The 26,771-nt window shown below is 38.9% G+C and overlaps 1 protein-coding gene across 1 annotated transcript in view; it reads left to right on the top strand.

The window, feature by feature from the left end:
• Positions 1–25,488, top strand: part of SLC2A9 (solute carrier family 2 member 9) — a 133,953-nt gene extending 108,465 nt beyond the window's left edge. Inside the window, exons 12-13 of the mRNA XM_085309681.1 lie at positions 6,456–6,583; positions 25,131–25,488. Coding sequence (XP_085165807.1) covers positions 6,456–6,583; positions 25,131–25,388 — 386 coding nt within the window. The 3' untranslated portion in view covers positions 25,389–25,488. The remainder of the gene's footprint in view (positions 1–6,455; positions 6,584–25,130) is intronic.
• The last annotated feature ends 1,283 nt before the right edge of the window (positions 25,489–26,771 follow it).

Consider the following 26,771-nt stretch of genomic DNA (forward strand, 5'->3'; position numbering starts at 1 on the left):
GGTAATCAGAGGAGTCATATTTGAACTACTTAAGTACTACTTAAGTTCTTAAGTACTCCTTAAGTACTACTAAGCAGTAGCAGTAAGGAGTACTTACTCCTCCTTATGAAAATAAGGCACACCCACAAAAGGGAATAAGGGTAATTGAAACAAAGTGTGATAATAATTTGCATGCAGCTAAAACATTTATGGATGCACACTTTGTGTTGGAAGAGCAAGCAAAGCTCAGAGGTGAGTGTGAAGCATAAGATGGGGTAGAGATTGGAATGCAAAGCTTTTCATTCCCCTCTTGGGTTTCATATTTGGATGTAGTGGGAAAGACCATGCTGTTAGACTGAGTTCAAGGGATAGGCAGGATTTTGGGCAGAGGGAAAGGAAAAGCTATGAAAAATTGAAGATATTCAAACTTCCAAGAAAACAACTGTATTTAAAAGTATATAAAGAATGACGTACAGAACTTATTGGGGTTCTTCTGTTACATAGTGAGTTTTTTGCCTTCATTAAATAAATTTTCAGAGAGAAATGATTTGGCCAGGAGATGACTGCTCCTAGATTTCTGCTTGACAGCACTGCCTTGTGGAATTGAAAATATAGGAAAATGCACTAATTATCATGCAACAGGGGGAGAACTTCAGTGGAGAAAAAATGATTAGGTGTTTCAGATAGAGGTATTATATCTTCTACATTTTAAGATTACATAGTAAATCTGCTTTAAATATAGTTACCTAAAAGGACATAAAAACATAAAAGAAGTATTTCATGGTTTTCTCATCAGCTAATAGCCTTATTGGTGTAYTTAAACCATTTTAGAGTAACTTACCTGAGAATTAAGAATAACACTTTAATGAAGTTACTGTAGATTATCTCAATATGTACTTTTGCTCTGCACAAGTGCTTCGTTTATTTATTTGCTCTGAAGTGACGTGGCTTACTTTGTGCTAAAAGAATTCAGAATAACCCCAGGACTGACTTTCCTATATGCTGTTACAGTAATAGATTTTATAGATGCTACACCATTTGTTAAATACAGAAGCCTTTGTCACACAAACTCATATTAAAAAGCAGACAGTTAATAAGTAAAAGCTACTAATATTTATTTTTTCCAAGTTTATCTGCATTTGTTTTATAACTTATTTTTRTTATTTTTATTTCTGGTTTGCCACAGACTGGCTTAGCTTTAAATGTCTTTTATTYAAATAGCCTTTTATCAAAAGCAGAGGAGACTCAGCGGATCCTGATTAATGTGGTAAATCAACCATACTCTTTTGTACAAGCCAAGTGCCTGTTTCGGTTAATTCTGTGATAGACGAGATCAGCAGTTCTGTGGAGAAGAGCTGGAGCCGGTGTCTGCGGCATGATGCTGTGACTCGGTACACCCATCCCACACGCTCCGCTCCCCCTTCTCCCGACAGGATCAGCCAGGCAGCACAGCCGGCACAGTGGAGTGTGTTRCACTGCTGTTTGGTCGGCTGTTACTCTATCAAGTAGCACGTACAATTGAAAATAATCTGACAGGTTACAGAACATCTCTTTAAAGACTGAGTTAAATATTTTGCAATATTCACATTCTATCTATAGGCCCACAGAGATGGAAAAACTCGCTAGTTTGTCTAGTTCCTTAAATACAAGTACTCCTGTGACTCCTACGAGACTTTTTTTTTAGGCTTGATCTTGCTTTCACCGTGTCTTCCCTCCGTGGGTTGAGGGCTGGGAGCTAACCAGCTGCCTTAYGCTCTCTCGCGAGGAGCGTTGGGCGGTTTCATGGGCGGCTTTCTTGCAGGAGCTTTGTCTCACCGCCATCGCTTCTCCCTGGCAGCAGTGGCCTCGTGCCACCTGCCCTGCAGATGCTGAAGCCTTTCATGGGGACGGTGCTTTATTGCCCAGCCCTGCTAGGGTCACTTTTCTCTACGTGCTCCGCTGCCTTTCGCGCCGCGCGGTGGCAAGAGGGAGCTGCCGCCTTCGCGCCGCTCCCGGGACTTTTAGCCTTGGCACGGGCAGCAGTAACTGAGAGGTTAGCAACTGGCTCRGAGAGTCGTCTTCTCTGTGCTGACTCTTAGGAGACAACGTTTCTATCACCTTCAGAGGCGCCTTACCARTGTAATAAATCTCAAAATGTGATATTAGACATTTATTTTCCCTAACAGACTTATCTCATAAATCATACATAGCCCCATGACTTCAACACCCAATTAAGTACTAGATAAACACAGAATGARATCTGAGTATTTCCCCTCATTTTACATGTTCTCTCTACTTGGATTTTTACACTAATATGTGTAACTTCTGCTACACAGTATTTATTTGTAGCTCCTCACTGAACAAAGCAGTAAACATGTGTACATAAATTTTCCAGGGAAAAAAATGTTGATATACGTGCAAAATTTTTTATATATATCTGAAATTTTATATAATCTATACCAATATTGTGTGTGTGTGTGTGTGTGTGCTATATGTATATAGACATATACATATATATATATATATATGTATATAACTTCTGTTCTATCATCCCAATTTCATGTATAAAAGACTATTGGGCTGAGATTCTGGATGCTTACCAGTGAATGATACTGATTTTAAATTTAGCTAGACTAATTATGGAAGGAAATTAATAAAATAGAGAGATATGCAAGTATTGTTGCATGTCAGATTGGGTCATGTGGGCTTAATGTAGTTTCATTTAATACACTGTAGATATACAAGCCCTGCAATAGGAGGATTTCCAGTAGAAGTAGCATGCTAACAGGTATAAAAACCTTTCTTTAATGGCACTACAGTCTGTTAAGAGCTCCTTCTCCAATTATGCTCATTGCAATGCTGAAAAGAACGAAGTATTAAAAATGAATCACTGTAATAATTGTGGTCAATGAATTTAAATTTATATTTAATAAATCTTTAAATTCATATTCAGAAGCTACCTTGTTGAAAAACTCCTACAGGAACTTCTAATACACATTTCTTTTTTTATGATCAGAACTAAAATAAAACTGCTCACTGAAAAATGTGTGGATAGCCTCCCATGGGGACTGCGAGTGCTAGGTTCATCTCCCATGAGAAAGAACATCAATTAGCTCTTTGATGAGACCATAGCAGTCACCCTCATTGAAACACATATTAAAGCAACCAAAACCTTGACAAAGTGTCTGAAGACTGTTTCCATAATTACAGTGGATTGTCCAGGTCACTTTTGGCTGTTGTTTCCAAGCATCTGTATTTGAATATAGGCCAAAATGGACCCATCTCCCCTAGTTGGGTATCCTGGGATAAGACTCTGGTTGACAAGTTGCCTAACCTAGCCAAAGCAGACTGCAGCTTCCTTTGGTCTCTGGCACCCAGATTTTTTTTGTCAAAAGCAAGCAAACAAACAAACAACCCACCCCCCAAGAAACAGCAGAAAAGGGGCTGCTGAGCACACCTCTGTCACCTCAGAGTGGCTGGAGATGGACTGCTGAGGCTATCAGTTTAGCTGCTCTCAGTTGCCTTCGTTATCTGTATCTTAAGRCTTTAGCAAGTTTTCTTTCAGCTTGCTTTTGTTGTGATTTCATTTCACTTGACTGTGGAGTTTGGTGGTGTCGTTCAAAGGACTGTTGCTCCCGGTGGCATTCACACCTTCTGCCTTGGGTCCTAGTGAGGTCAAGTCTGTGCTCCTCTGGCCRTACAGCGATGTCTAACCTACGCTCCTTCAGCTTCCCATTTGTTTCTACCTCTGGTCTGTCATTCAGCTGACTCACCCATTGCTACTCATATGCCTTAGTTCTTCACTTAATTTCTGATGTCTAATGGCACTAACTTTCTCTGTTTCGTAATTTTATGGAAATGCCTATTTATGCCACCTGAAAGTCTGGAGGTCTGTCTATGCCACCTTTCCCGTTCCCCTACAAAACATTTGAAAGAGCTCACAGGAGCTGCTACCTTTTATTTTTGACTTTGTAAACCACTATTTTTTATCATCACTAAATTAATTATTTTTCAAATTAGATTGAAGAGCTTTTGTGATAAGTGTGACTAATATCAACTTTTGGAAATGATTAATGTATATCCAGAAATTACATTTGAATTTCAAGGAACCTTTCTCAAAGAAGTGCCCTTGCATTTTTATTTCTGTTACATTTATGCTTTCTGATGTGTTTCTGTTCATCTGCACTTTTTTCCTTTTTTTTTTGCCTCTGGCTTTTCTTTCTTGTACAATGTGTATTTTCCCAAATGGGACTGGAACAACATTTTTTATTATACTGACAAGAACAGCAACACCTCTGTAGATCGTCCTACAGCAAAGGCATGACAGAATAAATGATCATAAATAAATCATCTTCATGGTTTCTGTGTTTCCAGGCCTTCAGTTCCTCTCTCCAAGGGCCAAGTGCTCTGGTGAACAGCTTGCTCACATGGCATTTGAGACCTAAAACAGATACTGGCAGAACAGATGTGATTGTTGTTTTGCCTGCCAGATCTTAGGATGTGAACCCRAATCCCAAGTGTATGAAAAAAACAGCTTGGGAAGCCACCAAGGGTTGATAAGTCTGCATGTTACTTGAATTTTAATAACAGTTAYATCTGTTCAGCTGTTCGTTACACATATTCAAAGCGCTGTTAAGAGCGGTCACTTTGCTCATACAGATGAGTWCTTTTTTGGTCACACAATTCAGATAATCTGTGTGGCTTTGCAGAAAGACATGGAGCTGGAACTCAGGTGGCTTAAACTCTTATCTCTGTTTCCTATGTATAAAATGGTGGTAAGTAAATTTATTTGCCCTATATAACATCTTGTATAATTTATACTGGGAGTCCTTGTGTCAGGAAGTTCAGCTGAAGCCTTTGATACCGTTGTAGATATCTATCACAAGAAGTCACGTTAGCTGACGATGCAGCGTGGCGTTTCCTGATGTGTAATCTAGCTGTCTGCTGCATCGCAGTCCCTGTCTTCTGTGCACACATTAGTGGTCTCTGCATGTGCACGATCAGAGACAGAGGCATAGCTGATGCTGCCTATCCTTTGCATGTCCTGTTACGTGTTTGCAGGATATTATCTGAGTGATCACAGAGCAGGTACTGGTATGTGAGGTGTACACGCAGGTAAGTGTAGTGTGATCGCATGCAAGTGCATCGCTATCCTGTTGTTAAGTATTCATAGCCATCCTAGAGTAAGTGAATATGCAGTCTCCATTCAAAGGGTGGTGCAAAAGATAAGCACACAGATCAAGCGAAACATGCAGAGAGAAGACCCAATGGATGGATAAGTGTTTAGTGGTGTTCTACCTTAATCGATGTATATTGTGGCAGGTAGGATTGTTACAGAGGGTTTTGAGAGGAAGATCCATCCATTAATGTATTCATAGTTGTTCACACTAACTTGTTTAAAGGTTTAAAACAGAGAAAGGACTTAGTGCATTCATGCATGGATCTTGCATGCAAGGCTCAGTGAGAGAGAGTGACGCTGATAATGCTGGCAGACATGAGGTACTAGAAGTAGAAACTGGTGGCACTGAAATACTGAAAGCTTGACTGATGTTACTASATTTACAGTTTTCCAAACAGTGGTGAAATAATTATGCAAATAGATGCACGTCTAATGTGTAACATAAGCTAAAATATGTAGCCAATCAAAYGCAATCAATGTTTTATTCTATCAAAATAAAATATAAATATTACTATTGAAATATTCTGTCAATGTGAAGAAAGCTGTAGCTCATAAACTGAGGCTTTCAGCTACTAGACAGCTGTTCCCTAAGGGTTACTGTCTGGCTAGCAATATGGCAGTGCTGTGCAAAATAATTCATTGCCTGAGTAGAAGGAAACGTGAGTGACAACTGTGGTGTTCAGCTCAGTTTGTTGTTGTGGAAGTCATGGTCTTTGGCTGGTGGGAGAAACGGACCTTCTCAGAAGTGTCAACAATGTAAGCAGTAAAGGAATCTATAAATAAGAAACAACAAAAAATATGCTTGTTAGAGAAGCAAATGTTTTGCCTTCTTATTACTAAATTAAAGGAGATAATAGTCATCCAAAAATGCTGTTTAATGTCTTTGGAGCCATCTGTGTGTTAATATCTAAAATTATTATGGAATATTTCTCAATTTTTAATGCTTTCAAGCATTTTAACAGAAATACTAATTCTTATTTTTAATAATCTGTTTATTATATGGTAACCTGGAAGTTGTGTGAATTCACTCTTCTGTTACCTGCTTACCACCACTGAAAAGATGCAACGCAGCAGTCGCACTGGTGTGAAACAGCAAAATGTAACACTTCTCTAAAATACAGTTTTGACAAAGTGTGTTTTACTTGTTCAAATCGCCCTGAGWACAACTGGGAAGAGAGGTGTAGAGCAGCGCTCATCACCGAGAGCTGTCACACAGAGCAGGAGCTTATGCATTCTCAGCRTGATGGTCTCTATAACTGAAATGGCTTTTGACAGAGGAAGTTTATTAAAACTATCAACTTCTTGGACGCTCTTGCAGGTGGGATTCCTTTTGTCCTGACTGGAGAGTTTTTTCAGCAGTCTCAAAGGCCGGCCGCATTCATGATAGCTGGGACAGTCAACTGGCTCTCCAACTTCGCAGTCGGACTACTTTTCCCTTTCATTCAGGTACTCGGCATATTTGGTATTTGATATAATATTATACAGTTGATAAAGTACAGTTTATGCTATTTGAATAGTCACTTCCAAGTCATAATAAATATCTTTTCAGTGAAGTGGATGAAATTCCCACCATGTTTTTGATGCRTTTCATTTCTGCTACTCACAGACCTTACTGCCTGAATGGCTCAGTTGGAGAAAAATTGTCCTATAAAGGGAAAAAAGATTGTAACTATGGACAAATGTAAATGGMAAATTCCCCACAGGAGCTCTTTAGCAGGGCAACGTGAAGGTTATGACCAGCGATCACCTTCGGTGACGATGATCATCGTTGGCTTTTGCTTAGGCCTTCAGGCCACCAGTTTTCTAGTTTGCCCTATGCTTTGAGAATCCTTATTTGCTTCAGTAGGAAAGAAAGGCACTCTGCTCCTCTCTGCACCTCCGGCCACCTGAGCTTTTCTTCATGCCTCTGTCTTCTCTCTCTTCTRTCAGGCTTTAGCCTGGTCTCTTCTTTAGCTGATTCCTTCTAGCTGTGGCCCACTTGCTRCCTAGATGAATTTGATCTTGTCTCAGCTTCCCCAGGGTCACATAAACTTTGCTTTTAATGGATTGCTTTTTTATTTCCTCAGCTGAATCAGTTGCATGGAGGACAGGATAATTTCCTGAGCTGTCTGACAGCCGTTGTTTGTATTTCAATGCCTTTGACAGGATAAGATTATTGTTTAAAAAAAGAGYCCAACAAAAATGGCATTTTTCTCCTCTGATTTCTAAGAGTTCCTCACCACTGGTGTCATGTAATTGTTGTCTGGCAAAGGAGGTTTCTAGCTAGCTTCTCATTTGAAACTGCTCCACTGAGGTTCTTTTCCAGACCGYGAACCTCTCCCAGTACCGCCACAGTCCCTGGACCTCGTGCTGGGAGCTGCTTGCTAACCTCATTAGCTGAGGGACAGCTGAATCATATCGTGACAAACCATGTCCAGAATCTTTAAAGAGCCACCCTGCTCCACTAATAACGTCTTAAGAGTGAAGCTTGCAATTAAAGGACAAAGTAAAGAATTCGTAATTTTTTTTTAAGGAAAATATTGACAGCAGATGATGTCTAAAACTTTAGACAATAATTTTCACTTAGCACAGAGAATTGCTTTTACCAAGTAGCAGTGTATAAAATGATCTTTATGTGATAATTTGGGGGAGAACTGGAAAGCATTATAAAGTCTGACCCTTGATCTAAATTTGACACTTGATCTAAAATTTCTCTTATAAGGAAAAAGTCTCTAGTCAGTTTGATTTCTTGGATCACCTTCAAAAGTTAACATGAATATAAAGGCTGTCATCCTTCCACGCTCCGCTACTATTAACATTAACTTCAATCAAATTGCTCAGAGCTGTAAGTGTTAGGAGCCAGTTTCAATGCTTAGTGAAATCAGTGAGTGTTTTTCACCGTTTTTATAGCCCGTAGTAAGGACTTGCCAGTTTAGACATTTAGGGTGAGATTTCCCAAAGCAGATAGGGCTGACATAGTTCTTTTCCTACTGCAGCTGTGATAATTCCTCCTGATTTCAGCAGAGGGAGAATTAGACGAATACGCTGTGGTTTAGAAAACCTGACCTTAGCTATCAGCATCAGTATGGCCCAAGAGACAGCCAAGAGCTCCTCCAGCACGTGGGTGCTTCTGTCTGCTACAAGAGCTGTTTTGCAGAGAAGATAGGGACTGGCTTCCCCCACGGTGTCGCAGGCTGCCTGCCTCTGGGCCCGGGTGGCTGAGCGCTCGTGGTCTGAGCCCATCTCCGTGGCTGCGGGCCAGGAGGCAGGGCGAGCCCCCTGGCCAGTCTCCTCCTGCACRTACTTGCTGGCTGGCAGCGACAACCAGGGGTTGCCACCAGTGAGGCCCAAGCGGAGGTCCCAGGCTGGGGTGTAGCCCCAGCCACAGCTGGTGAAGCTGGGCTTCTCTGCTGTGTGCAGMGAGGATACCTTGTTTATTTATTTATTTATTTTTCTTTATCTATATTATCCAGAGACTTTTAAGGAATAATCACTTTTCTCTAGATTTGCATTTTCTAGCGCCTGGACAAAACCAAGGAGTTATCCGAGCTCTGGCTGCCAGTCAGATCTGAATTTATGCAGCTCAGGGCTCTGTCCCTTTAATTTTGTAACCTTTAATTTTTATCTTTACAAGCATGCCTTGTGTGTATGCTTCCTGTTCTGCTAGTCCTACCTGATAAGTCCCATGTTGAGAACTGTTTAGGCCCAAAGTAAATTTCCTCAAACAAAACAGCAAACTGCATTATCTGTTTTTTCGCATGCATATTAAAGCTTTTTGAGTGTTTCAGAATGCATCTGTATGAAGTTAGGCATTGCCTTGGGAAATTTTTCATTTTTCATCATAAAAGTTTCTATTTTGTGGTTACAAGATTATGAGCTTAGTTTTAATGAAAGGACATTGTATTTCCACATTGCAGGGGTTTTGGTTTTCTCTTTTTTAAAAAAATAACAAGGAAAAAAGCTTGCAGTTTGCATCTAAAGATGAAAGCAGTGTTACTCAGGTTTTACTTTTTCTGAGCTTTTTCACAGGATCTYTTTCCTATTTCAGTCAACCTTGTTCTCTAAATTAAAGTTATGAATCACCTGTTCCTTCACAGAAAGGCCTCTACTTAACTCAATTTTTGTAATTTTAAAACAGAAAAAGATCTTTAAAATGCCTTTACAAAATGAGCAAATAATTCCTTCTATGTTTCTAAATACTAATTTGGTTGAGAGGCAGCAGTCACTTTTTTCATAATCAGTACTTTGGGGAAACAAGTTTGTTAATACTAGAGTTATTCAAAAAAAATCAACCATGAGTTAGTTCTCCAAATGTCACCAATTAATTAGTTTGAATATCTAGATTTTCTCCCCCCCAACCATCTGTAGATAAATGTAATAGAATAAAATGCTTGTTTGACTCATACATTAAAATGTATGGATGACATTGAAAAGTGAGTGTACAAACCCACTTTTGACAAAAGACAACATATTTGGAACCCGGCTGCTCTACTAGTTCTTGTCACTGCACATTTAAGTAATTTTTTTGTGCAAAAATTCAAAATAGAGTTTAAAATGATAGTTGATATTATATTGTATTTACAAGTGCATTTGGTACTTTGTGATTACTAGGTGTCTGATATAGGTGTCAGGTGTGCACTTTTTGAATTATATTTATTAGTATAATATGACTGCAGAATCATTACTTCATGGGATCTTAGATACAGAAATTACAAAAGGTCTGAAGGTATTTCAGACTGGTGTTCAATGCAGAGCTTGATCTTACAAAATGCTGAAGACTTGCGCTGAGTYGTGCTCAGCAATATCCCTCTCTCATCGCATTCACTTAAGAATGAAGGTATGAGGTTTTCCCGACCAAGGAGCTCTGAAGAGACGGAGATGGCTTTGGTAGGGTAACCATGCCTGTAGACTGGAGATGTATGAAACACTTCATGAAGACAGTGTGACCCATCCTTTCAAAGCACTTCAGTGCTCCTCTGTGCACTAGAACTGCAGCCTAATGCTTTGGAAGCCAAATCTCCACATTTTTATTTCCATCAGTGGAGGTTTGGAGTAAAAGCCCTTCAGCCCTCTCTTGCATATCTCGCTTTTCCACATGGAACRTGCATGTCAGAAGGTGACAGCAGTCACTAAATGAGCTGCTGCAGGATACCGCGGGAGCAGGGGCTTCACAAATTGCTCTTTAAAATGCAGCCATAGGGTGTAAGTATGCTCATTGAATTGAGCATATAACAGCAAAAAGTAATTTGTCCATTTTGTGGAAAATGCCTGAAGTTATAGTAGTGCTTTTATAAGCTTAAAGAAATTGAAATATTTTGTCTGAAATAATTACAACTCTATCATTCTTGTATTTTGCCTTTACACGTATGCTACATATGCATTGTAATTGGATCTGAATCTYAAATTTTATGCGCCAGACAAAAATGAGCTAGCCATATAGAAAGATACAAAATTTGTGTGAAATGATGAAAATCTTATTGAATGTATTCTCTAAATAGATAAACTGTGGCCTTACATTTGTAAAGACTTATGCAAACACTTAAGTCTGGCATCTGGGTTGAAGGCAGCTTACATTCATAAAGCAACTAAGGGGCATTCATCTACCTATGAAAGATCTCAACCTAAAATTCCCAGTTTCTGATGTTCAGTTCCTTTTTACTTTTTTTTTGTTTTTTACATTATTCATAGTTTCAATATGTAGAGATAAAAGTGATAGCATTTTTCCTTGTGCATGTCCAATTATTCCACACTCCTAAAGAATGTATAAACCTATTGTTTTAAAAATAAAAGTTTAKGTAAATGACCCAAGTTCAAACGCAAGCGGTGTGGTCTTTCATGTAAATGAAATTGCTACACTGGACATCACATTATCTGGCTGATCAAGTTTTTTAAAGATAGATCCTTGTAAGTAAATACTTAAATATAAATTTWAAAAAGTATCTGATTTTCAACTGTGCTGAGGAGTCAGCAGAAACACTCAGRGGTCAGCAGCTCCGTGATAGCATATTTAATAGCTGACTTGGTCAAGACCCAACTCAATTCCCTTAAAAAATCAATATTTCTTGCTCACTTCCTGTTTGTGATAATAATTCAGGGCAGCATCAGGGCTTAGCTAAAATTCATGATATATAAAATTGATTCTTGCTTCTGTCCTGTGTTACAGTTTTGATGTTCAGGGACAGAAATCACCCATTATTCCTTCTGTGAATAATATGCTGTGAAAAATGTTTTTAAGCACTTTCTCACTCAGAGGCCATATAAAAGTGCAACTGTACTTTTTGATGTGTTCATAGCAAATCAGTCTTTGAAAATCTGACCCTTTAATATAGGAAATGATTTAGAAAATGAAAAGGGGACCAAACCAAGTCTTCCAAAAACTAGTAATTCTCCTGGGGCCTCGGCACAATACGCAGTTTCTTGAGATCTAAAATAGCATTTCAATCACAGATATCTTACAGATCACCCGGGCAAGTAATACTTATGTGGCACATAAATTGTGTCACCGCTAAGCTTGCGTGGGTAGCATGGCTGTTGTTTGAAATGCTCATAGACAGTTTGTCAGCATTCTTTAGAGTGGGTGATAGGCGTTGTCTCTACAGATAAAATTCTCTTACTTATTTTAATAGTGTAGGTTGACAGAAATAGGTTTTGAGGAGCTTTCGATATGGACAAAGTAACTCATAAAAAATGTATGAGTTGCTCMTCAAACTCAGAGTTTTCTCTGTGTGTATCTAGCGTGACTTCTGTTTCTTAATGACTTAGCTTCTGGGAATAAAAGACAGACTTTTTTTGTAGCTTCTGAGTAACTGCTGCTAGCTGGAAATACCTAGAGCAAAATGAATATCATAAAACAAACCTTAAGTACTTGCCTATGCCGAGTTTATGCTTGTTAGGCAAACCAGTGTGTAATCAACTTAAATTTATTTTTTTGTGTGCAGAAAGTATATTGAAAATGGGCTGGTGTAGTCAGTGACAACAAACCAGTCCATCATTTATTCATATCACCTGTTGGGGATGGGAGCAATATCTTGCATCTCAGGTGATGGGTCATAACAAGCCAACACCATTTTTAGAGTAAAAATTTGAAACGATCGTGAATATAATCATAGAGTCATTCAAGCTGGAAGTGACCCCAGGAGGTCCCTAGTCCAACCTTCTGCGCAACCTTCTGTGTTAAGACCAGATTTTCTAGGACTTTGTCCAGCTGCATCTTAAGAACCTCCAGCTCCTCTCTCTTAATAACCCCCTTTTTGTACTTCCATGTTAATTTGTTTTTAAATTCAGAGGAYTCAGTAATCAAAATTGACAGTGGCCAAAATGCAGCTAGAGTTTGGCCATTTCTGAGAATAGTTTTAATCTCAGTTCTGAAAACYGAATTCTTATATTCATAATCAATCCTGACTTGGAGTAAGACTCACTAAAAATTTAGAAGAGAAATTGATTTCTCTTGCTAATCAGCATATTTTATAGGGTAAATCACAAGAAATGGTCCTCTCGTCTTAGTAATAAAGAGATGCTTTCTCGATGTTAACAAGCGCATCTGTTATAGTCTTGCTCCATGAAACTAAATTCAGAAAATTAATCAGAAAGAGTCCATGGGAGAGAGAGTATATTTAGATGGGGAAAAAATGAAAGCAGAATAAGATAATTCTAAGTTCCTGTACAATGTGAATTTTGTGAGCTTTGTGCATGTACAAGATGAGTGCAAAATATCTGTAATAGTGAAGAAGAGTTTGCCTTGAAGCTCTTCAGTGTTTCAGAATAAGAAGGGAGCAGCCAAATATTTCTTCCTGATACACAGATCTGCAGCTGTGAGCTGAGATGGTTTTGGCATTAGTGAGAGACCTTTCTTGGTAATCCTTCTTCCAAGAAGCTGCCTCCGTAAATTCTAGAGACTGACATTAGTGACCTGCAGGAACCAGTGTGAGGCAACCAGATCTTCTTCGCAGGGAGTTTCTGCTTTAAATGTCTCAGTTCTAATCTCACTGCATAGTGAAAATAACTAAAATACAGCTCAGGATAATGTTCCTGAATATGTCAGACTTTCTGTTCAGTCTGCTCACTAGAATAGAGAGCACTAGCAGAGTAATTAGTACCCTAATTTGTTTTAGACAATTGACCCTCTAGAGGAAAGAAGAACATACATATTTTTAATATTTAGTTTAAGGATTTTTGGTGAGCATGTAAATTTTACCATATGCTTCCAGGTATTTGAATATGTGTAAAATATTCATCTCTGTGGTTAGATTGAAGCATTCTTTTCAGTAATTACATTGTAGGTATTTTATGAACCCCCCAGGTTGCTTAAAAGCTTAATACATGACATCAATTAGTCTTGGACTAGAATTCATAAAGAGATTTAAAATGAGAAGCAAGTTATTTACACAGGGAGCAAAAGTGTACCTTTTTATAGATGGCATAAAAAGAATGTTGAAAGTCTCTTTGTGTTCTCTGGGCTTTCTTCCTACTAATGTGCTTTTTAGTCTAGATTTGCACTTGCAGGCTTTCTAAAGTCAGACTAATTACAGCAGTGGTTATGTGGTTGCTGTTTTTTCCAAGATAATAGATTGTGTGGTTTAAGTTTGCTGACTGTTGTTCCAACATCTAGAGCCTGTCAGACATCAAATATGATCTTTGTTTCCTAGAATGTGACTCCACAGAAGTGTTTTTTTTTCTTTTCTTTTAATGTAGTAGATATTAGATTAAATATTCCTGAAGCTCAATTAACAGCATCCTCATCACATTCAGTGAGAAGAATGTTAATCTTGAAAATACACAAAGCTATTTTCTTGCACGGGGCTGTTTGATTACTAAGTATGCATATATTACCAATAGTAATAGGTCTTGTAATTCTTTTCCTGTATTAGCACTGTACAATCTCCAGTGATGATGCTTTATTTTTTCCCACCTCTCTCTGCCCCAAACCAGGTTAGAGCTGCATCCACACCTCAATTTATTCTGAAAAGTGTGTCCTGAGATATAAGAAACTTAGGTATGCTTCCCCGCTCATCTGTAAACTTCTGTGTAACTTTTAACTGGGCACTCACGGGACCCAGCTTCACAGCGTTTCGTGGTCCAAGAGCATGTACTTCACAATCTTGTTAATGTATCAAGGGCAGAGCTGCCCGGTGCTGATAACATGCTTAAACCTGCAGGAGTGAGCTCAAAGTGCTAAGTGGTAGATAACATTGAGAAGCCAGGCGGTGAGAGCAGTGGCGTGGTACKCCTTTTACGCCGTTGCTGGAAAGCCAAGCCCTCACCTTCTGGACAAGTGACTGATGGTGTAGAGTGAAATGTTCACCACAAGTTGTGCCCCTCTGCTGTGTGTGTCCCCATCCCAGCGGGCTTTACTGCCTGTGCTGGATACAAGTGGAGCCTTGCTTTTCCTGCTGCTGCAACCCTTGTCAAGCATAATAACCCCTTTTTGATCAAATTCCGTTCGAATTATTTGATTCTTTTATTGATTGCTAGAGTCAATGTGGAGTTTGCTTTTAATGAGCCCAAGGCCCTCTGCAGCAAGTGAGTGTTGCAAAGGAGTTAGCCAGTTCTGCTGGAGAGCTCTGGCAGAGAGACACTTTGACACCTAACTTCGTTGGGAAAGTTTCCAGATACACACACCAAACGCGCTTGCAGTCCCTGCTCCAYCCTCAATTTATCTTCACTCCAGGTCTGTTCTGTCAGGTGACTTCAGTAGCAAGAAGGATGATGAAGCTGAGAGAACACACGTTATATTTTCAGATAACTACATCAGGAAGTATATCAGCTTTTTAATCACGGGAACAGTGTAACTGAGTAATACAGGTGAAATTGTGGCGTGTCTATCACTGGACGCCTGTAAGTGACAGGCAGGCATCTGTCTGGAGCCAAGAGCACCTTAGTAGAGGGAGTAGGCTGGTGACATCTGTGTTCCCGGTTTTCAATGATTTTATTGACCTTTTAAAGCCTCCAGAACAGGAAGTGTCTCTCATTAAGTGTAGGCACAGCATGTGGCTCACTAGGCTCCTTTAGGGCTTTTTGTGCTGGTGTGATAGTTCAATACGCACCCAAGAAAGGCTGCTGCAGCCTCGGTAGCCACAGAATGCAAAAAAAAAAAAAAAAAAAAAAAAAAAAAAAAAAAAAAAAAAAAAAAAAAAGCAGTTAGCTCTGTAATTACTCCTCTCTCTGGAAATGGCAAGGTCATAGTAGGAGTGATATAGTGATGTCTTGGGCCAAATAATCTTGAGAAATGCTGAGAATTTAGATAGCAAAAATTACAATGAATGTGAAGTGAAAGAAAGCAAACCTAAAAATATTCCATCCTGAGAAAAGCTCTGAGAAAGGAAAGGATGACTGTGAATARCTGGAGCAGGAGAAAAGATCACTTACTTTCTTCCATCCAAAAGGAACAAAAAGTGTTTCTCTTACATATCAGAGTAAACTTTGTGAATGTCAGAACAACTTGGGCGAGAATCAACGAGCCAAGCAAACTGGAGGAATCTTTAACCTGAAGGCATTCAAGGTTATGTTAGTCATCCTTTTATAAGCTTATTTCTATTTAATATATTCTTCTTTTTATGGATAATGGGAAGAAACACATCATTTTCCCTCTGGCAGTAGTGACTCACTAGAAAAAAATAAAGCCCAAAACCAAATCTGACCAGAGGAACGCGTATATTCTTGTCTTCTCTAAGGTAAGCTATCAGATATCACATACGTACTTCTACGTCAGTACTTTCTAGTTGTACTAGAGTATATCTCTCTTACGTACAGAGTTCGGTCACCACTCCCAACGGATTTCAGGCTGTCTGATAGGATATTCAGTGATRAGTTAAAAATTGCATCTATTTCTGGCTTAAATTTTACTGACTTCACCTTTCAGCCATCAGAGACTTTATTTGTTGCAATTTTTTGTTTGTTTAAACTTTCTGTTGGACAGAACAGACTGGGCTTTTTGATGAATTTTTAACTGGTGGCTGAAGAGCTCACGTCAACGTATTTCAAACAACAGAGATTTTTTTAATCACTTGCACACTATGATGAGTTCACCATTCCACATGATCCTAATTGCAGTTCTTGATTTAATGGAGAATTTTTGGAACAGAAGGGTAATGGATGGCCTCATAACATATAAAACAAATACATGTTATGGACATCGCTTGTCCATAATCATCATGCTGCCTCTTTCCCACAGGCATATGTATAAACACAAACTATTTCCCAGTTAGATGGACAAACCCCCAGACTTATAAATGTGCAGCGATACCAGTGGACACAGTCACACCATTATTAATGTGACCAGATTCAAACTTATTGCTGGCAGATATTTTTTGGCATCACCTCCCTAGATTCTCTGTTCCATTTTATGCTACTGGAAAAAAAATCTGGGGCCTTGCCTGACTTTGTTGGAGCTTTGCCATTCAAGAATCTATTTTTAAGAGTGGGTGATAGACAGCCCAAATTGTGATGCTCTGGAGGTGTGGGAGCGTGGAGGGCAGGGACGCTTGGTAAATCAGAAACCAGACTGTTTGCGTATGTGGGAATTGGTGTGATGAGAGGAAGCAGGCAGAGGGCACAACAAACTACAACAGCAGAAAAGCACAGTCTAAAAAGCCTGAAGACCACTGGTGCAATAGAATAGGCACGTTAAGCTGTTCCTCTTCGGTGGAGTCTGCAAGGGCATGCTCTCGTAACCAGATGCAATAGCTGGAACTTATATGTTAGCTAAGAAAAGGTGCTGTTTATTTTGAATTGCATAATGTAAATACAAGGTGTTAGTAAGTATTAATGATTAACAATTAATTTCATGGCATGATGCRTCAATATATCAGTTATTTTCATTATATGCTAATACATTCTTATTTTGTATTTCATTTGTTCCCTTAAAATGTTATGGAACAATTAAAGATCACATAGTAAACTAATATTATGCTACAGGACAACTGACATAGCAGATTTCTCCAGACATTTTCTGTTGTAATAATTTATTTTTCTAGAAGAATGTGCAGTCTTTTTTGATGTTAAATTCTTGAGTGCATATTTGAGAAATAGTCCAGTTACTATGTGTTTTACAGAAACTGAAATCTTAGTATGGAAATACTAAACTAAATTTTAGAATAACACAACTCCTTTCCCAGTGACACAGCAGGGAGCAGAGRAAAGCCAGAGAGGTAACAAGGAAATTAATCGTTTTTATCCAGTGTGAATATTCTTGTTATTCTGTGCTTGTTTCTGTAAACATCTGTTGTCTTACTCCTTTTTACTGTTAAACATGATTAAGAAATAAAGACAAGGAGATGGAAGAAGAAGGATTATGGGTTAGAGAAGCACAGGGACACATTCTAGTGCTGAACATATCCTTGCAACACAGGTTTTTCCAGCCATTGCCAGCTGCTCACCCCATTGCTCTGGCAAAGAAAGAGCTTTGAAAACAGTAGAAGTGCTGGGGAAGTGGTCAGTGGAGGTCTTCAAATTTGTCCCCATGGTTGTACTAGAAAATGATGTAGATTCTTTATCTAAATGCCAAAGAACTGAATTGCTGCTAGAATTCCTTAGGGGGAAAAAAAGGAAAAAAAAAAGAAAAAGAAAAAAGAAAAGAAAAGGGGGAAAAAAGAAAGAAGACTTAAATGAGATTCATTCAGAACTGGGAAAAAGCTCTTTTCCATCTTGCTAGGCATACATACAGTCCTTGAGGAGTGCAGTGATTTTTTTCTCTCTTCTTCTTTCATAGGAGCTTGTATCATCTCAGAAAGCAAGACAGAGTCATTGCTCTCTTGCAGTATTTTCGCAGCAGGACTGAGGCAGTGATAGTAATAAACTGCATGATATTTTCCAGCTCTCTGTTACAGAAATAGCATGGTATATCTCATTTTTACAAACACTAATAAATGTTACTATGCAGTTTGAAAGTATTTTATTCAGTTATGGAAAAACATGATTTTGCAAAGTTATAATAGTTACGTGCATTCTCCATCATCTATATTTTTGCTCTCTTTCTCTTTAATTGGAAATTGGGGCATGCTGGTAAGGCAGATGATGTGCAGCTTATTGCAGTGTGGTGTAGCTCCGTTCSCAGGTTTGTGGGTACTTCCCACTGTAGATCCTACTGCTCTAATTCCTGTGCCCTGGTGCAGGGGATCGCCGCTGGACCTTTGGCTGCAGCTGTTCCTGCTTAGCAGAGGCAGGTGCTGAGGTGGGAAGTAAATGAGTAGCTGGGTGGAACATCACACCCCCCAAATAGTGTTTTTACTAGTTGGATGGTTTTGAAGTGAAAAATGCAGAGAATTAAAAAAAGCTATTGCTTGAATTTTTACATGGCTTCTTCCTGAAAGCTTTCTAYTCATATTGGACTAGAGGCATCTGACAGAAGTAGCGTTCAGATTATCAAGAAATTCAGTAAACATTAATTTTCTTTCCTTTTTAGACCAAAGTGTCTTGAGAAATAACCTGCTTTGTATACTGTGGTCCAACTGGTGCTCGGTATAACATGGAATACAGGTGCCGCCAGGCTCACGGGCTCAGCTCAGATTRCATATTAGCAAAATGCACAGGCATAAATGTGTGTTTTCAGATCCTAATTTATTTTCCCTGGGAAAGAGTACTTCTGAGTTGTTACACATCTTAGCTCTCTTGCATTTCTCTTTCTTCTTTATTTCTGAGCTCCAGATTTTCCTTGTCATTCCTTGAGCTTCATTTACTTAGCCAGATCGTATTTTGGTTTTCTTGTTTCCTTAATGAAGAGTAATACCTGTTGGCTTTTTCTATTATGCAATACAGGAATTTGAGTAACACAGGTATGCACAGAAGCATATTGATTCCCTTGCTCAAGCTATTTTGAGCTTTTACAAATATATTGGATGTTTAAAGTAACTACAGCGTATCTGTATCTAGGGAAATGGCTGAATTTCCAATGTAGAGATGAGAAGATATAATGCAGACTATCCAAACATTAGATAATGGAAAAAGCACTCTTAATGAGAAATCCACTTCAAGTGTAAAATATAACAATCTATTAAGTTTTATGAGGAGGTGCAAGTGAGGGTTGGAGTTGAAATTGCTGTTCATCTTCTTGAAGGTTCCTCTCTGTGTTTTTATTTAAGAAATATATTGCCTGTGTTCTGGCCTTCTTCATTACCCTGCACCTTCTGTAGACCCAAGAATTGAGTCCAAAACTGCAGAAGGATGAGGAGCAAAGGGCACACAGGGAGTTTGTGCCCTCATCCATTCAATTTAGCAGGTTGTGTGAATTTGGAAAAAAAGAATGTAACGCCGAGTGTCTACATGAATAGTGTATATTGCTGCTGATCRTTTTAGTGAGACATCTAACTGCTTCATCTGACCTCACCGCTTCAAAGATCCAGGTTGACACCTATCCTGTGGTTCTAATTTTCATGGCAATTTCTAAATGTAAGTGGGAGCTGGCAGTGCCAAAGGGGCCGTGACRCTGAAAGCTGAGTATTTGGAAGCTGGGAGGGGAAAGGTGGTCACCTCTTCATCTGCTTGGAGCTGTGGTGGTACTGCAGGGTTGTGTCCTGCTTTATTTCGACCTTACTGTGGAATTTGACTGCAGGTTTGTTTTTATCTGCTTGCTTAGATTTCCTGCCCCCCACATACCCTAATTCGAGATGGTTGTATCACTTCACTGCTATGAAATCCAAAAGCAGATAAAAAACAAAGCAAACAGCAGCAAGTCCCCATGTAAGACTCTAGGGACAAGTAATGGAGAAATCAGACAGAAYTCAGAGAATGTCGCTGCTCTCTAAATGACAAATCAAGTGGAAATGAAAATAAAGGGAATAAATATGCATTTGTTTGTTCCTGAATTACATTTCCATGAGAGCAGTAAAAGCCCACAGAGCCCCACAGTTCAATAAGAAAACCTCAGCTTGGCATAAAATAAGAAAATGCTGTTCTATCATTTCCTGGAAAGAGCCAAAAGTTCTGTTTCAAAAATGCTAATTTGTTGAGCTTGCTAAATCTGCCTCAGAGTTTGTTTATTTGCTTTTTCACTCTCCCATATCTGACTTAGAATATCTGTTTTTCTATTTTCATTTATGACAGTCCTACTTACTAATTAGACTTTGCTACAAAATGAATCAAATCAATAATCAATTGATCTGCTGTTAAATAGCACGTGATGATCTTCAGCTCAACTACTTTTACATTTTTACAGATCTGGTATTCACAGAATACAAGCTATTCGCCATAGAACTTTTCTCTGCTAGCAGACTTTAGAAGTGGCAAATTGTAAAATATTTTGATCAAAAATGCAAAAATTTGATCATTGCTTATTGCAATGCCAGATTTTTTACTTGTTTCAGTTTACTTGACTTGGAGAAAGGAGCTTTCTTGCTCATCCATTTTGACTTTACTCTTTTYAAAACAGTTAAAATTCTAAAGAATACTGAATTTCTTTTTTAAAGAGAGAAAGGAAAAATGTCTGTGCAATCTGCATAATGTATATGGGAGCCCTACACAAGCTTGGAGTATGTTTGTAACCTTTATGATTAAGAAAATGTGACTGTGCTGCATTTCCTCATTCATACATCTCAATTACACAAGTACAAATCATCATCACAGTCAGGTTTGCTTGCTTGCCAAACTTGGGATCTGATTTAGGGGGGCTGCTTGAGTGCTTCAACTTTGATTTGTATTTGTGGCAATTGCATGCATGTCTTAAGGTTGTATCAGTGTGAARTATTTACAGTGAATTATTTCCTGTTTTTCCATTTTTCTGCAATTATAGCCTTGATCAGCTGTAAGAGTGAAGGGAAAGTAAAAATGAATAATTCAATATTCACGTATACAGACGCTATGTTTTAAATAACCTCCTTAGAAAGCCGATGTCAAAATAGAGGTGATGAGTTTAAACGTTTATGCTTAGCTTTTAAACATCCCATGTATTAGTAGCCCACACYGGGCTTGAAAAATGCAGAGTGAGTCCTGCCCAGGATGCGTTAGCCTGCTGACTAGGAACAGGCTGTCAGCGTCCACGTGCTTTCCCCCAGGGAACTGTAAGACCCCATGTTTATGTGTGAAATCTGAGAAGTAACAGAATTTGCATAATTTCAGTGACTCTGTTTTGTATTTAGCCAGAAGTTTCATTCAGATCTGGCTTGCTTTTGCTTCTTTTCTTTTTTTCCCCTTTTCTTCTTCTCTTCTTTTGCACTTCCCTCCAGCTGTTTGGACATGATGGTCTTTTTACTAAGAGTCAGCTACTATTTGGGTGGTTACAAGTATTCAGTTTTTGAACACTGATGCTTCTATCCCATGTGATTAGTGAAATAATGTCACAAAGTGCAGAAAAATATTTTAGTCTCGAATTTTAYCATTTTTCTTATGTCACTGAGAATATATGTCAGTGAAGAATCTTGAGACCGTGTCTGCTGGGCCAAGTACAGGGAGTTGCAGGATATCTGCCTTTCATATTGACATCAAAGACTTTAATTGAAATTCTTTCTCATTTTTTTTTATTCCCAGTCCAAACAGGTAAGTCTGCCTCTCAAGCTGAGCAAAGACCTGGGGGTTTAGTCCTACAATAGCAACTGCACAGCCTGTAGATTTGTCCCGTGTCTAGCAAGTTGCAAGGAGTAAAATAACAGAAGAAGACTATGGATTTGGAGGTTACAGACACCAGAGTAAATTGTAGATAAGGACTTCATCAGCGTAGTGTTAATAATAATATAATATGCATATTATAAATAAAAGTGTAATAGTTTCACGGAACAAAGACCCAGCTACATTTTCCCATGGTCAGATCTGCCTATCAGTACCTTTTCCATAGTAGCCCTCACTCAATAACTAGGCATTCACCCTTTTCCCAGGACATCATGTGACATTTTGGATCACTTGATGTGCTGTCACATTAGATATCCTGTGGCCAATCTATTAATTGATCCACCCCCAGTATCTTCCCTCTAGCATCAGCCTGTTCATAATATATCAGAAACTGATACAAATGAATTAAACAAAAGCCTAGGCTATAAAATGACTGTATCTCAGCCATTTTTTCTTGACTATGGATTCATTTTTTTACAATCCCTTTGACTGCTTTATCCAGCTGTTCTGTTCTATATCCTTTATCAGGATGTGCAACGTAGGTGGACAGTTTCATATTTATGAGTAATCTAATTCACACATGGCATTCTTCTATGCCAAATACAAATTAGATGATATTGGTTGAAATCTGAATGAGTTACAGAAGGCTGTGGATATCCATAAGTGTTCGTCTTTTTTGTGTCTCATAAGTGACAAACAATTTTAAAGAAATACTATGACTAAAGAATAGCAGGTGAGAAAAATGTATCYGGTGATTGCCCTGGTTTGTTCCTACCCAGGAGCCAGGGCTCCACCATGCTACACAAGTAGATCAAAGTTTTGGTCTCTTTCCTGCAGGACTCATTTGTATGTTTTATACTAAAATTTAACTTCTAGCCTATTCTCTATGGAACTTCATTTAGATGTCCATAAGGGCTTCTTCAAAAGGGATCTGCAAAAATGAGAGAAAGCAAGTTTGTTATCAATAAAATTAAATATATTATATAAAATATATACAAATAAGCTATGCACTCATAAGGGTATTAAGTTTGCTTAGAAGATGTTTAGGAAGACAGAAATCAAAGGTAATAAACACTCGTTTAGAGAATAGGTAGCAAAGAAATAAACAGAAGAAAGAAAGATGGCGAGAAGAGGTGGCTGCGCCACCAAGAGGTGCAGAAAAGTTACGGCGTCTGGTTTCCAGGCTCATTCATAAAAGGCATTAATTTTTCCTCACCATCAAAGAGAAGATTTGGTTCTACGCCAAGTCTAAAAAGAGAGTAACGTGTTGGGTGCATGACTGGAGTCCTACCATTCAGCTGAGAAACAATTTCGGATGTAGAGGATCCAGATGCAACGTTTGGATTCTTAACGTGACAGGATGATTTGTGAGACATTGTGAAGTTATTTTTTCCTGCTTACTAATTCTCTTTGCTTCTGCCTATGCATAATATCCATTTCCTTCCCAGAATGTTTTCCCCTCTCGTCACCCATGCTCGCTGGCTTGCGATTGTCAGGTTGTTCAGGAATTTGGGCTTCTAGAATTTAGCAAAAAAGGTGTTGATGATTTCAAGAGTCCCTAGTCAATATTTCAGAGGATACTCTTTCCAGCTTTTCCTATTATAGACAGGAATAAAAGGTCTGAACTGGGTAATGAATTATCCATGGAAAACAGTGTGACTAGACAGGCTGACAGTCAGCCACGATATTAAAAAGCAACYGCAGGAAAGTTTTTTTCTTYTTTCTYTCTTTTTCCATAAAAGGACTCATGTCCTTCTACACCAGAGATGAGGAAAAATTGAGCAAATGAAACATTAAAAACAGTCCTAGGAATTGACCTGCCCCCAAAGGAGGCAGCTGGATATACCAAAAAGTTGTGGAAAGTCAGAGTTACGTCGTTATCTGTCACTGTCTTGATTGTTTCAGATACATATATTTAATGGCAATTGTAAATACGCGTGTATACAAAGCCACATCTCCCAGGAACTCATAGACAGAAAAAAAWTTAAGAAATTTTGAATAGGAGCTCAACTAGTGTCACACAGAGATCTGGAGTTTGCTTCAGCTCCATGTGGTGGATGACCCAGGAAGGTCTGTGAGATGGGGCTAGCTGTGGCGTCTGTGCTGAAGCACTTGGTGAAGCAGTTCAGTTATTCAAGTTTACAGAGCTCGCTCACTCTTCACCAAACTTTTACTTCCTCTGTCTTAAAGGATTTGCTCTAATATAACCTCTGTCTTAGGATATCTGAGATTAAGTGCAGGATGTGTCCAGTTTTCTTCATATTCCATGACCTTCAGCAAGGCCCTGTGGAGAGATTGCCTATATTTTGTAGCTGGAGATACCACTTCTTATTTAATTTAGCCTTGTTAATAAAAGCAAGTCAAAAACATGTTCTCTGGACATTTGTTTTACAGATATAGATTTAAACAAGAAAGTAGAGGAAGAAGAGAGGTGCTCAAAAACTCTTACAGGGAGGCTGGTCCCTTTGATGTTCCTGAAAGGCTGGCAGTACYTTGGTGGAACTAAGATACTAAAGCTCTTCCCTATTCAACAAAGCAGTTAGCTGGCAATAATGTGATTATCAAATATTTTTCAAAATTGTGTTATTAAAATGTTACTGAATRCTTTTAAATGAGCTACTAATCACCAGGCAAGAAATACTTATGTTTTGATGAAGTGYAACTCTTCCAAGTTGGCTGGAGCATTTATGATAAATTTCTAAATTAACATCTTCCTGTTTCTGTYCTGTTTTTGCAGAGCGGTAAAATCAGAAACATTCAAATATGGCCTGTATTTCATTTTCAGTTAGTTTTTACACTTGTCGTTAGTGCRAAAGAAGTATATTTTCTGGATTTTTTTTTCTGCTGTAAGCCCCTGTAAACTTAGAAATGATACGGATTGTTGACATTTGGTTTTTTCCTTGTTCATTCTGTAAATCTCAGCACTTGTAACTAGTGCGATGCAGATGCCTCTGGCTATGACAGTTTTCTCATTTGTTAAGAACAGGTGCGCACCGTTGCAGAGAGTCCCACATTTCTGTCCCTATATTTTGAGAGCTACTTTTCAGAATATTTCAGTAAAAAAATCTGCCTCATTTCCAGAAACRCGGAACAACTGCAAGAGGCAGTTAAGTCCCGTGCGTCGGAGACGCCCTGATCCCTCCACCTGCTCTCTTCGCTCCCGCAGTCGGCAGCTGCAGCCTGGTGCCCCCGGCGTCGTCCCGACTGYGGCTCTGCGCTCCCCTGCCAGGAGCCCGGGTTTGCACGTCTGGGTTCCCACCTCTGGGCCATACAGGCTGCTGGAAGAAATAAGGATTCATGCATTTTTATGAACTTCTGAGACACTCGGGCTTGCAGTGAACGCCAACACTTACTGTATTTGGTTAAAAATTGCTCCATAGCGCCCGTTATTTTCTTTCAAGCAGTTCTTGATGTTCCTTTTAGTCTAACTTTTCTCCCTTTAATAACTGTAATGACTGTGTCCTTTGTTTTCTCTTCACAGAGTGGTTTACAGACCTACTGCTTCCTGGTGTTCGCTGGTATCTGCTCTGCAGGAGCTATCTACCTGTTCTTTGTCCTGCCTGAAACAAAAAATAAGACACTTAATGAGATCAGCCAGGCATTTGCTAAAAGGAATAAAGTATCTTTAGAAATGCAAGAAATGAACCACAATCCAGAAGAAAGGAAATCAAGTGCGGAACAAGAATCAAACTTCGCTTCTTCAGTGGACAAGGGGGAAACCAAGGCAGGAATTGTATAAAACATGAATATTCTTCAGGGGTGGGGGGAAACATGCTCCTCTAATTCAGTGTGTTTATAGCAGTGTGCAACTTGTATTTTTGACATTATGGCATGAGCTGCTTCCCTCAGCTGACATAGCAGCAGCTGATTAATTTGATTAGAGCCAGAGGTTTTTGGGAATCCCTGTAAAATAGGTGCTGCGATGAGTAGGGCAGGAATCTAGATTCAGAGAAGGGAACTGGTGATGAATTGTGAGCAGATGCTGGCTGAGCACCTTGCTGCACTAATGGTGAGAAGTGTGCAGGGTTGTTGTGGAGGGCACAGAAGGAACTGGGGCTGCTAAAAATCAACCCAGACAAACCTGAAATGGTACCAGCTTGCATTTTTCCCTGTTTCCTTATAGTCATTTAAGTTGCACATGAAAATAGAGGACTTGAAAGGCCACTTGTGACACTCCTCCTGCCTATTTTTTTTTCCAGCTATTTTGACTTTTAGTTGCTTCATCAAAACACCCCCAAGCTTCTTACAAAACAGAAAACCCCAGATCCCAAAGGTTTTCCTTGTCTAGCTCTCAAATACTCCTCAGCTAGTAGTAGGGTTGCCTGTCATCTTTGGATTGATGACACTGCATTTCTGGTTTATTTTTTTTAAGACTAGTTATAGAAGCTTTGATCTGAAGAGAAAACTAGACTTCATGGTGAATTGAAAGAACTATGGTAGTAGGTGTAGGGTGCAGCATTAAAAAAAGACAACCAAGTTTCCCAGCCCATTATAGCTGGTACAACATTTTGGAGGAGAGAGAAAGGAGAACATGGTTTTTTCCTTTTCTTTTTAAACTCTTTTTGAAACAAGACATATGAGCCAAAATTTCCCTGTAACCCAATGAAATGTCATTTCTTAACACTAAGATCTTCAAATGAATTTGAGTACCTAATTCTTATTTAAGTATTAATCTCTTTTGGGCATTAGATTCTGAAGCTCTGGGCCTAATTCWTTTTTCTTAGTTTCAAAGCTACTTACTGCTTTAGAAAACTGCCTTCAGAGTCTGCTTAATTTCATGACAGAGAGACTTAGCAGACTCTCTGGGTTATGTGATCCATTTCCTTCCACCTGGGATTTTTTCAGTCAGATCATCTTTCTAGTGTGTAATTGMAAGAATAGTTTTCCTTGACTCTTTTGGACCTGGATGCTGAGAAGGGTAGTAAGTACTTTTAAATAAAATAGCTGTTATTTTATATGAAAAGTCATTAAGTCTTAGCTGCTCTCTGTTAGGAGAGAGAATAATAACTTGCCTAATAAGCATGTGCAGCATCTGGGGCAAGCCAGCTGCTTCCACAAGGTATATTTACTAATGCAAAAACTCATAAATTTGGGATGTGTTGAATATGTGTATATATAAATA

Source organism: Rhea americana, unplaced genomic scaffold (assembly GCF_003343005.1).
Source record: "Rhea americana isolate MKP2758 unplaced genomic scaffold, rheAme1 scaffold_30, whole genome shotgun sequence".
NCBI lineage: Eukaryota > Metazoa > Chordata > Aves > Rheiformes > Rheidae > Rhea > Rhea americana.